A 13,232-nucleotide genomic window follows, 5' to 3' on the forward strand; every position below is an offset into this window, starting at 1 on the left:
CTTCTGCCTTGGAACCAACGCCCAGTTTTGATTCTAAGATGGAAGGTAAGGTTTTAAGAAAGAAAGAAAGAAAACTGGCTAGGGGCACAGAGTAGTTGGGATATTTTTCCACAGATACTATGTGTCATGGGTAGCAATGGATCACAAGTCTTTTTTTCACTCCAGTCATACTCATGACAAGCCAACTTGCAGTCCAGTGGGTCTCCGACCCTTCGTTCTAGTTTCCACCCTAAGATTGGATGCTCCTGATTGGTGAGAGTTTCTTATGTATTGGGTCACCAGACCTACCATGATGCATTTCACCCATTTTCATTCCATGCCATCTCACCTTCCCTCCAAATTCACAACTCAAACCTCCCACCTGCCACCATGATTTTCATTTCTTGTTCAAAGAATAGTAATCAAATCAGTACTGACAAGCTACAATGCTACTTTTTAGAAAAGACTTATGAAGCAATTGCTTCATGACTCAATTCATCATCCTTCTGGGTTTCTAGACAAAGATACTCTCCTTTGATGCCATTCCTTGATATGATTTCTCTTCCCTTATATATAATTCAAGCTCCTTGAGAGCAAAGACTGTCTTGATTCTTATATTTGCAACTTCATCTCCAGTGCTTAGCATGGTGACTGGCAAAAGTATATCCTTAATATTTTTTTTATCAATTCACTCAACAACAACAAAAGAATATTACTCTATAAAAGGTGGTATCATAAGAAGGTTCTAGTATATGATAATTTGACACTAAGATCTTATTTTGAAATATTACTTAAATACTTAATACATTGTCAAGTATATATTGACATAGGACAGAGTTGCTACCTTTGGATTACAGAAATACAATCGTTTATATATAAAACAGCACAGTCAAAAGTTTTGGAAACTGTCAGAATTTTATTAGTATAAGGAATTTTTATGGTGTTTAAAGAAATGAGAATAGAAAAGAGATGCAATCATTGAGAAAAATCTCTATTGGTTAGTCAGAAAAGTGACTTGGCTAGACAGAAAAGTTTCCTCATGCAGCATAGCTGCTGATCTTATGAAGAACCATGAAATATTCAAATCTTGCCACAGACACTTACTAGCTGTGTGACCCTGGGCAAGTCACTTATCCCCATTGCCTATCCCTTACCACTCTTCTGCTTTGGAACCAATACTCAGTATTGATTCTAAGAGAGAACAAAAAAGTTAAAAAAAAAACATGAAAAAACTGTTGACTCACCCAATGGCTTGACGCTCCAGCAACCTCTGGACTGGTATGGTTAGTTTTCCAAGAAAACGCTTAATGATAGGACGACTCTTGGCAAATTTGTCTTTAATTTCAATTTCTAAGACATCAGTAAGAAGTGCAAAAAAGGAATATTTCTAAAATAGAAAAAGATAATATTACCTTTAAAATAAACCTCAAATGCACTGTATTTTGATAGAAAACACTCTTTTCCCAAGGTTCTTTCCCTATCTTCTCTTTTCTTCTCTAGATAACACTCTTTCCTTATGTGACCTCATTATACTTCCTGGGTTCAATTACTGTCTTGAAGCTGTAAACCTTAAAATTTCTTAGACTTATAAATGTTGGAAATTTCACCATTGGGAAATTTCATACTTGAAAAATTTCCTACTGATAGTCTATTGGAATGTGAACCCCATTGGCATGGGAGGGTCATTCTCCTCCCTACTTAAGATTTCTTTAGGACAGAAACCTTTTGCTGAACAATGGAAAGGGCTTTAACCTATGCTTAAGCATAGAATAGGAAGTTCTTTGAGTCATGATTGATTTTAGAATTGATACAATAGAGATACTTGGAATGACAGAACTTGGAAAATACAATTTCCACCCTACTCAGTCCTAACAGGATTTAGGAAGGGCAGCAGCATAGATCAAGATTTAATTATTTGAGAATATGACCTTCAACAGACATGTGCAAAGCCAAAGACCTCTGGGCGGTCCTGGGTTAAGCTAGAGCCACCATTGGCACAGGGAAGATATGGACAGTGATTGGTAGATGTGAGAACTGAGGGGAGGGAACTTGGATGGTTTCCTTAAAGATAGCAGGGTCTGAGGACTGAGGGTGGTTGGAGAGGTTTTGCTCTGAGAGGTTGTGCTCTGAGAAGCTTGCTCTGAAGGAAGCTGAAGGTGGAGGCCCCTGAGACTGTTTCTCCATTTTGGTCATGTGAGTGATAGGGACTGATCTCTTTTCTTTGCCTCAGCTATCTAAGGGCTTGGGCTTTTTGGCCCAGCCTAAACAGAGGGGGTATTTAAGCATTTAAGCCCTATTACCTTCTCTCCTCTCTCTCTCTCTCTCTCTCTCTCTCTCTCTCTCTCTCTCTCTCTCTAATACCTTTCTTCCTCCTGTTTGTAATTAAAAACTCCATAAAAGGTTGACTGCTGACTTGAGTTTCATTTAGGAATTACATAGCTGAATTCCTTGGCGACCTTAAATTAATATATATCAGTCTTTTAAAGTGATTTCCTTGTCACAAAGCAGATGATTCCCAAATCTATATATCCAATTCAGATTTCTCTTCTCAAATTTAATCCCACATAAAGTAAGCAACTAAGACCTGGACGTTCAGTGACTTGCCCAAGAACTCATAGGTATTAAGTGATGGAGGTGATATTTGAATATAGTGTGACAGAGACTTCCCATGGGGTACAAACTTCCCTCTTTTATCTTTTTTTAATACAATCGGTCCTCTGATTCCAAAGCCAGTGACCTTTTCACTGTACAACTGAACTATCAAGACTTTTAGGGATTAAAAAATAAATTTAAATTAATATCAAAACGGAAACATTGCCTGAATAAAATGCAATAATTTTAACTAAAACTACACTTTATTGAAACTCCATTTTTAAATGGCATAAATTGAAGAGTCTCTAGCACCTGAACAAAATTCAATGCTACTGAAGATCATCGGATCTTCATAAGAACTTCCATGTATTACTTTCAACCAAGCATCATTTTCCACAGAGAAATGCATGGAATTCTTTTTTATCTCAATACCCATAAGAGAATACTCAATGAAAATACTCCACAAAGTGGACTTTTCTCAATGTTTTCTTCTAACTGGCAGTGTGTCTGTTCTATTCCATCTAGGCATAAATATTATTTCTATTCAAATAAGCTACATATATTAGGTATAATTTAATTGATAAACCAAAAAACAGAATCTATATATAAACCGAAACAGAGATATTATATAACATGCCCAGGTAGCAAAACTCAGGGATATTTCTAATTTGGTCTCTCATTTGGCCTTCCAGACCAGAGAGACACTAGTGTGCTCTTCTTCTAATCATTATGGGTAGCACTAATGAGAAAATCTTAGATTTCATCCAGTCAGCTCACAATAAGACCATACTGCAGAATGATGTAGTTCTAAAGAATTAACACCTACTGTCTATGTCAATATGTCTGCCCTAAAGTTGAACATTCCCTAAATGATCCTTCATCAAGTAGATAGTATTTCTCTAATTAATTGAAATCTACGGTTTATAGGAATCCACAAATCCATTAGCCAAAACCCAAGGGGGGAGAAATCTCTTTAGCTTAGTATCATCTATGTGCTAGAATTCAGTGCTCCCTCATATCCTCTCTTATACAGCTCCTGGAAACCATTACTACATCCCTGACCACCTAAACAAGCTCCCAGAAGTAAACCACAGTGGGAAGCATTCAGAGGAAGGAAAGAATGAGACTCCAGCTTGGCAAATTATTGAGTCATCAAGCGTGAGAGACTTAAAAGACATATATCATTACCTCTCTGTGCCAAATTGGATTAGTTGTATTACTGATGATAGTAGACCTTCTTTCCTGCCCATGATGGGCAAATGTAGGAAAACTGCTCTTCTTTCCTGGCTGAATTGACATCTTAAGGTAAGGATCAGGATTAAAGAACATTCCTTTCTTTAATCCAACTGCCCTAAGATCTTAAAAAAGCAAAAGGAGTGGGAGGAACATAAGAAAAATACACATTAATATATCATCATTAGAATAAACAACTCAATGATCTGTTTTTAAGTTATCACTCAAGATCCATTCCTTGAACCTGCTCAGCAAACCTGTGTAAAATTCATTAAATTAAGATCGATGAAACAGTTGGTGTACAGGAGTGGTTTAAAGCGTCAATTCATCCAGAGGGTTCCCTGAACAGGATATAGAGAGGAAGCAATGAATGGTGGGTTAGGAAGAGATCTCCTTAGTTGACACTTCCTGAGTCACCAGCTAGGAATGCTTTTGATTCCCACATGTGTGCTTGCATCATTATTTTCTAGGACAATCTTATTTTGATCTCAAACATTTAATATGTTACTTTAGTAAAAAAAAAAAACCTTAAATGAACAGCAATAACAAAAAAAGAACCACCTAATTCTGTGTTGTAAACCCAAAGAGAAAAAAGAATCATCCATACACTTGAAGCAGGTATAAATCAGGTTCTGTTTGTGATGAATAAGTTGATGACTGAGTTCAAAGCAGTAGATCAATATTATCATGAAATTTTGGAAACTTGTATCAATGCCTTAAAATTATTGGAAAATCATAAACACATATTTGCTTATGTCACATGTTAAATGACTCATATCACCCTCCCAAATAAAAAGTGGTGGTCAGTTATGTTACTAAATTGTTCTAATAAAAAATAAATTATTCTAATAAAATATCCAGTATTTTAAGTTACTGAAAGGTTGTCTGTTGAATGCCTCATAAAATATAGGATCTAGAACATACCATTAATTTTATACTATATTAATTGGGACTTTTTTCCACATATCACTTCAGATTTTCTGATCCTTTTTTCATCCACTGTGACTGGTAAAATCTGGTTGTTTGACAGTGCAAAACATATTCACAAGACTGGGCTGATTTCAGTGCTATAAGGCACTGAAATAGTGCCTCTCAAGAGGCACTATTGGAATTTAAAGTCAGACCATATGAGTCAAAGGAGTAGCTAGGTAGCAGACCTGGAGTCAGGAACTCTCCCTGGCACACATGAGCTGTGCATGACCTTGGGCAAGTAACTTAACCTCGTTTGTCTCAGTTTCCACATCCGTAAAATGAGCTGGAAAAACTCCAGCAAACCACTCTAGTCTCTTTGCCAAGAAAACCCCAAATGGAGCCGTAAAGAGGTAGACTTGACTGAAACAATAGGAGTCAAGGATGCTGCTCTAACACTATCCTAAAATGTGCCATGGCCCCAGGCCGGTAGAATGATTGATATAATAGAATGGCTGCCAGACCTAGAGTCATAGTATGTCAGGTTCAAATCCTGGCTCCATTACTTACTGTCTATGTGACCTTGGATATGTCAGGGAACTATAAATCTATAAAATGAAGAGAATGGATCAGATGATTACTAAGGTCTCCTCTAGTTCTAAATCTACAATCCTGTGACCCTAAGAACTATGGGACCCCTGAAAGTTTATATTCATTCTGGAATTCTTCCTGTAGTTTTGATTAGTTTAAGGGGGTCTTGGGGAACAATTCTGATCAGATTTCCTGGGATGGCCCCAAAATCTTATACATAGAGACTTGCATTAGGGTGACCTCAGTGACTTACTGGTTCGTAGTTGACCTAGGGTGTTGGAAAGTCTACAGCAGGGATTCTTAATCTGGGAGTTGGGAACTTTAAAAAATATTTTCATTACTGTGTTTCAATAAAATTAATTTCCTTTCTAACCTATTTATTTCATGTATTTAACTAACATCAAATCAGGTTATTTTGAGAAGGGGTCAATTGACTTCACTACATTGCCAAAAGGGGTATGTAGATGACACACACAAAATGGATCAGAATCCATGGATTAGAGTCTCTCTAAGTAAGTCCAAGTCAGGTAGGGACCAGATTCTGAATTACAAAAGGTCACCAAGGTCACTCTTTTTCCAATGTAGCTTTAAAAACCTGTATCTATGAACTGGTCAGTGTAAAGAACTCCTGGTGAAGTATACTCTCTGCCAATAAAGACGGACATCTTCTCTGCAACTTCAACTTTTATAGAGTCATCTGAAGCACTGGGAGGCTAAGTAATTTTTCCAGGGCCACAGAATCAGTATATGACAGAGATGAGACTTAAACCCACTTCTTACTAACTTCAAAGCTTTCTATCAGTCTGTGAAGTATTCCATAGGGCTCTGGAATCAGCCTAATATGCTTGCTTTTTACAAGTCAAAAAAATGCAGTGTTCCTATGGCCCAGAGATTCACAAATATATATTTTAGTTGGGATATAGCAAGAAAGCCTAGTGCTTTTTACCCACTGCAGGGCAGCAGGGAAGGACTAGAATATGTCACAAAATGTTAAAAAATTCATCTGAAATGCCCCTAGGCCAAGGATGAAACATTAAGGACAGGAAGGAGCTTTGATCTGAAAAAGCATCAGAAGTGGTAAAAGGCAGATAAAGAACCAGCCAGATGCTTCAAAGGAATTGCTGTAATATCTCATTAGTATCACATTCCCCATTCCTGGCATTTCATGAACAGTGTGCTCATTACTAACAACATATTAGCATTTTACTGTTCATGTCAGAATTCCATAGTGTTTCAGTTGACTTTATTTGGCATAACATAACTTCCAGAGAAAATGTGTTTTTTCCACATTTGTATATAAGCCTTTCTTAATTATTATGTTCATCTAATTTATAGGATTGTGAATCCAGAATTGAAAGGGACCTTAGAAATGGGAGAGTCTTCATTTTATAAATAAAGAAACTGAGGCCATATGAAGTTATTTTTCATACACATGGCAACAATGCTGGGATTCAAACTTAGGTTATATACTCTTTCCCAGGGGCAGAATCAATTTCCCTACATAGTAAATTCAAATGGGCAGATTTCCTACCACAAATGAGGAGCCATATGTGTATAAATGGCAACCACCTAACCGTTTGGTTGATTTTGTTTCTTTTTGATCCACACCTGGGATTCCATTAGTATAGAGTATTTCTTTTCTCCATGCTCTTTGATTTGTAGTTTCCAAAGGCAATGAGAAATGAAGTGACTTACACAGGGACACATGGGCAGTGTGTGTTGGATTTAAATTTCCTTTTGTCTCCAAGGGCAGTTCTCTTCCGACTATACTATGCCATGCTGCCCCACAACTACATCCAGTGCCTAACCCCAATGCCTTTTGTTCACTCCATCTTTACTCTGACTTCTTCATCACTCAAATAACCAATACTGATTGGCCAGAAGATACTTTCAAATTGGTGCTGCTATTTTCAGAACAATAAGATCTTAGAAATAGGAACTTAAGTTTTATCTGGTACTTGCATTTCATTTTATTTTATAGATGAAAACACTAAAGGCAAGTAAAAGGATTTCCTTCAGATGAGATAATCAAGAATACCAGAATGTGAAGCCAGGTCTTTTGATTCCATATTCAATGCTATCTCAATTATAAAATAAAGTTATTAATCAAAGAATGGTTTCTATATTCATTGTGGATTTTCATTTATTCACGTACCATGTTCAACCATAAGAATGGAACATTTATGATTATAGGCATTCTTCTGTAGTTACTCATATGTTGTCCAGGATAAAATTTACTTCCAAAATATAAATGTTAGGGCCATATTAATTTTATATGATAAATATAGCAGTTATTACAATTTTTACCTATGACTCATATCCATTTGCACATTATCTCCAAATATTTAACTCCAAGACAGTAAATTTTAAGACAAGGAAAGTCATTCTCATTCATCAATAATCATTTATTAATAGCAATAAGTGTACACTTACATATACTCTACTATGTGTTAAGAACCATGTTAAGCACTCTACAAATATTCTGATTTTAATAAGACATAAAATGTTATATTTATGGTTTCATCTGGGGGGGTTGGGTTTTATATGAGTGTGTTCTTACAACAATGATCAATACAGAAGTGAGATTTGCATGATAATACATGTATAGCCCAGATCAAATTGCCCACCATTTTAGAACGGGGGGAGGGAAAGGATGGAAGGAGATAGTCTGGATCTTATAGTTTTGGAAAACATATGTTGAAAATCATTATTACATGTAATTAAGAAATTATATACTTTGTGCTAAACACTGTGTCAGGCACTGAGGATATTACGATGAAAAAGAAAATAGTCTCTTCCATCAAAGAGCTTATTTTATCCCAGGGGAAAAAACTTTTCATATATTTCTCTGGTGAAATTTAATTCCTTTTTAAAAGTTATTATAAATAATAATGATGATCTTTACTGATTATATAGCACCTTAAAGTTTGCAAACCATTGTATGTATGTTATCTCATTTGATCATCAGAACAAACCTATAACATAGTTGCTAATAGTATCCCCAGTTTAGAGATGAAGAAACTAAGCCTGAGAGAGATTAAGTGACTCGCCAAAGGTAGCTAAGGCAGGAATTAAATTGGTCTCCAAAACAATCCACTGTGTTGCCTCACTGCTTTTTTTCTTCTTCATATTTCCCATTCTGATTACATTTTGGTTCTTCATTATATCCTATTAGTCATTTTTTACTAAATTTGACTACATTTTGACCAAAGTATTAACCTACTTTGGAAAGTATTTCTAGTCCATGGTAGATATTATAGCCAATTTAATTAGAGAAAACAAACAAACAAAAAAACACTGACCTGGGTTTTGAGGCTTATTTCCTATTTTTAGTAAAATGACCTAGAATCCTCAGTTTCCAGATGGTTATTCCCCAGTGGTGAGTTAATTGTGATCTAATATAAATTGCTACATTTGTGTCTACTCTTAGGATTCATGAAAACAATATATGAGTTAGTATAGTGACCTAGTTAAAATGCATTTTTTAAATTATCTGCCAGCAATAGACAACAACAATTTAAAAAACCTATGATGTGATCAAAGTCTGTATTTTATTAGGCTTTCGGCATACAGTAATATAAGCTTATGGGAACCAGGTCTCAAATTTTTCTAGTTCCCTATAAACAACTTGCAGGATTAAGAGGACCAGGAAAAGGAAATAAGGAAGCTAAAATTATTCTGATTTATGTAATTCAGGATCAGGCTAACCCAATCTGGACAAAATATCCTCAGTCCAAGTTACATTAGAAGGTAACACATATGAAGGCATTTTATTTCTCAAAATTTTCTCAAGATTATTTGGGTGAGGGAACTGGTTAAAAGAAAGAGGTAGGGGAAAATAATAGCCAATTCATAGTAAGAGAGACATTGGTCTTGTGTTTCTCCAACAATATGGCTGGAGCCTAAGGACTTCTGGAATCAGGAGACCATAGAATGATCAACTAACTTCCTTTCTCTCTACCAGCATGTCTGAGCTTCCTAGAATTGTTGGTTTATAAGATCAACAAACTTTGTGGATATGAGAGAAACCAAGTTATAAAAACTCTTTTCTGTACATTCAAAGAAGTAAAAGGAGAGGAAAACAAATTCAGAAGATTATGTACCACCAATGAATTCATAAACGTCTTCTGTATGTGTCCAAAGTAATGGGTACACATCAGTAGCAGAAACATCATAGGATCTAGACCTTGAAGATACCTTAGAGATCAGTGAACGAATGCAGCTACCTCAGCAGATAGATGAAAAAAATGAAGCCTTCAGAGAGAAAGGGATTCTCTCAATGTCTTAGAGGTTGTAAGTAGTAGAATGGGAAAGGATTCAAACTCAGATCCTTTGAATTCCAATCTATAGTCCTTGTCATTACAAAATGCTGCCTTTAAATATTTTCAATTTTGTTTTCTTATCCCTGAAAATTCTATCCTTGTACCAAATATTAGTAACACTATTGGTCCAAAGTAGTGGTACATATGCAGAGTCTCTGTCACTAGAAAGGCTGAGACTAGTGGGTTTTCTAAATTAAGGAATTCTGAGCTGCAGTGAGGTTGCAGCTGATTAGGTGTCTGCATTAAGTGGGGGTACCAATAGAGTAGGCTCTTGGGAGCAGAAGATCACCAGGTGCTGAAGGAGAGCTAAACTAGTCCAGGGCAGGAAAATGGTTTTTGTCAATCAGCAGAAGGATTAGACCCTTGAGCTGCATTTCCAGCCCAAGTATGATGGATGGGGAAATCCAGTCTCAAAAGAAGTTTACATACACACTGATGCATGTGTGTGTGTATACTTATATATGTCTGTGTGTATACATACATACACACATGTATATGTGAATCATGTCTTGATCTTTTAAGAACTAGCATAATTTTCCCTCTGGCTAATTTCATCAATTCTTTTCTGACATGAAAAGTTGAAAAATTCTATGACTGTTAACCAAGTTTGTCATTTAGGAAGAAAAGCAAATGGATGCGATTCAAGTCTCTGAAACACAACACCTCCATGAGCACAAAAACAGAATATTTTATAGTGACAGACATCTGTTAGGCTTTATTTTGCATGAATTCCTTATTTCACAGATGTCAGCCAAAAAAAGCTCATCAAAAAAAAAATAAATAAAAAGAAGAGTGGCTTTTCTGAGAGTTTGCTTGATTTTGTCATTCAGGACATTTTTCTAAGCTCTATGGTAAGCATACAACTCATGACACCTTTCTTAATAACTGCACATTTCAATGATTTTCCGACCCATTATGCATATACTCTCATTGCCACAAGAGAATATTTCTCTTTCTTGTGCTCATACAACCTATTTTCCTTCCTTGAAAACAAACGGAGAACGATAGGTTGTTTTCAACATGTAAGAGAATTCTAATTAGATTGTCACATGCTAGTTTCTAGTTTATTCTTTTTTGTACATCTGGATTTTTAAATGAGATGTTTAAAGAGCTAACTTCTACAATAGCAATCATTAGCTATCTTGCTTGGTAGTCAAATTTCGATTGAATTTTATAAGTAATCAACTTATAACTCTGAGAAATACTATTAGAAAGCTTAAAATCCATGAAGAGTGTGTGTGGGGTGAGTATATGTATATGTTATGTAGGTATATGTTAATATGCCTAATTTATAAAGCTGTAAAAAATAACTTACCTGATAAGGTAAAACTGACTAATTTCCGACAATGTTGATTTCCTGAAGCACCTCCTTCCATGCCTTCTGCCCCCATCTGAGGAACAAATGATGAATGCATAAGGGATGATATCATAGCAGCCCCAATGATTCTACCTGCCAGCGTCAGTTATGTAGGTAACATGATCAACTCTGATTTGCAACATTGAGTACGTAACAATTCTTATCTTTCCAAAGTGCTAATAGTTTCACAAAGGTAGTTTTTGGAAATGGAGAGCAAATGTTGCAAGCTTCATGAGGATGGGACTCCCTAAGCCTCAATAATAATAGCTGATATTTATATATAGTGCTCATTATGTGCCAAGCACTGTGCTGAGTGTTTTATGATCATTATCTCATTTGATTCTCATGACAGCGCTGGGAAGTGGCTGCTATTATCATCCCCATTTTACACATGAGGAAACAGAGGCAGACAAGAGGTTAAGTAATTTGCTCCGGGTCACAGAGCTAGTAAGTGTCTGAGATCTGACAAGTACTTGGGTCTTTCTGACTCCAGCCCTGGCACTCCATCTCCTGTGCCAACACATCTTGCCTCCAACACATCTGGATACCTCTGATGTGGAGTCTAGAGATTTATCAATTTCACGAGCACAAATCAGCTTCTTCAAAGTCCCAGTTTTCCAACTGTTGTTTTGGGGAGGTAAGTATCAAACGTCTTTAGTACATATAAATAATTATTCTTTTACAATGAATAGACTTAATAAGGGTAAAATCACCATTGTCAAATATTGCTCATCACCCACTCTGTGCCATTCTCCCTAAATATTCCCTGCTAGCTGAGGGACGTTCAGAGGTATGCTGGAGCCAGATGAACCAGCTTCTGCGTAATTGTGCTATTATTATGAATTGAGTAAAATATTATATTACAAAGGTTGTAATGTACTGATTAATGCTTTTGAATGAATTGTTTTTTATCAATCAGGAATTTCTATATATATTTAAAAGGTATTCATTTTACAAAAGGTATATTTCTATATTTATGGAACAGAATCTTTAATAAAATGAATGCTTTGCAACAAAAATTAAATTATTATTATTAATTATAATAGATTATTAAATTTTCATTGGGAGCATTTATACCTTGGAAATCAGCTACAAGTCAGGGCTTGATGTATTGCTTTGTTGATTGTTTAAAGTTGGGAAAGTGATTGGGAAAATGTTAATAATGAAGATTAAACTTAAAAGAGTGTTCTGAAGGCAAGCATCCAGGACAACACCAAAGGTCTTCATGACAAAAAAGGTTATCTACCACCAAAGAAGGAACAGACGGAGTCCAAATGCAGATTGAAACATGCCATCCTTTATTTCCTCCATGAATTTTTCTCTAGTGTAAGCAATATGTGTCTTGTTTTACAACATAATGAACATGGAATGTACTATACGATAATATATATACAACCTATATCATACTACCTGTCTTCGTGGGGACTGGGTGGGAGAGGGAGAACATGGATTACAAAATGTCAAAAAATGAATATTAAAAATTATATTGATATACAATCTAGAAAAAATAAATATTATAAAAAAGTGTGTTCTTTATATAATTCCCTCCAAGATATGGTTGTTATAGATCTACCAGCACACCCCTGGTCACACTTCTCTTTAATATCTTGTGCAGACTGTTCCTACTCTTAACATTAAGTTACATTTGGCCATCTGCTCTTTATTTCTTATAAAGTACTTTCATATAAAAATAACAGCAGCTAACTTTTTTATAGCTCTTTATCATTTGCAAAGCATGTTAAAATTGTGATTTCATTTAGTTCAATGAGATTCTAATAATAACAATATCTTCTATTTTTATAGTGCTTTTCAGGTGTCCAAAGTGTTTTACACATATTATCTTATTTTATCCACAAAAAGGCTAGTGTGCTACATACTATTATCTCCATTTTACAGATTAGGAATCTGAAAATCAGAAAAGTTAAGCACAAAACATCTGCTCCACAGCAGAAGTCTACAAATCTAGGACTTCCTGACTCCAAGGCCAGTTCTACCATTTTGCCTCTCTAGCCATTAGATGGTAAGCTCCTTAGGAGTAGGGATTAATTTTTGCCTCTTTGTTTCTCTAGCAGTTATCACAGTTCTTGGTACATAGTTGGCACTTAATAAATGTTTATTGATTTTTTGCTAGACAGACAGACAGACAGACAGACAGATAGATAGATAGACAGATAGATAGATAGATAGATAGATAGATAGATAGATAGATAGATAGATAGATAGGCAAATAGGCAGATAAGCAGAAAAAA

General features: G+C 35.6%; 1 protein-coding gene across 3 annotated transcripts in view; it reads right to left on the reverse strand.

Moving 5' to 3' along the window:
* HECW2 (HECT, C2 and WW domain containing E3 ubiquitin protein ligase 2) overlaps positions 1–13,232 on the reverse strand; it is a 466,207-nt gene that overhangs the window by 172,067 nt on the left and 280,908 nt on the right. For all 3 annotated transcript variants that reach the window (XM_016433751.2, XM_001369816.4, XM_007494546.3), the window contains 3 exons: positions 10,942–11,017; positions 3,760–3,929; positions 1,224–1,366 (listed from right to left, as the gene is read on the reverse strand). In XM_016433751.2, coding sequence (XP_016289237.1) covers positions 1,224–1,366; positions 3,760–3,929; positions 10,942–11,017 — 389 coding nt within the window. The remainder of the gene's footprint in view (positions 1–1,223; positions 1,367–3,759; positions 3,930–10,941; positions 11,018–13,232) is intronic.

The sequence above is a fragment of the Monodelphis domestica genome, chromosome 4, assembly GCF_027887165.1.
Source record: "Monodelphis domestica isolate mMonDom1 chromosome 4, mMonDom1.pri, whole genome shotgun sequence".
Taxonomy (NCBI): domain Eukaryota; kingdom Metazoa; phylum Chordata; class Mammalia; order Didelphimorphia; family Didelphidae; genus Monodelphis; species Monodelphis domestica.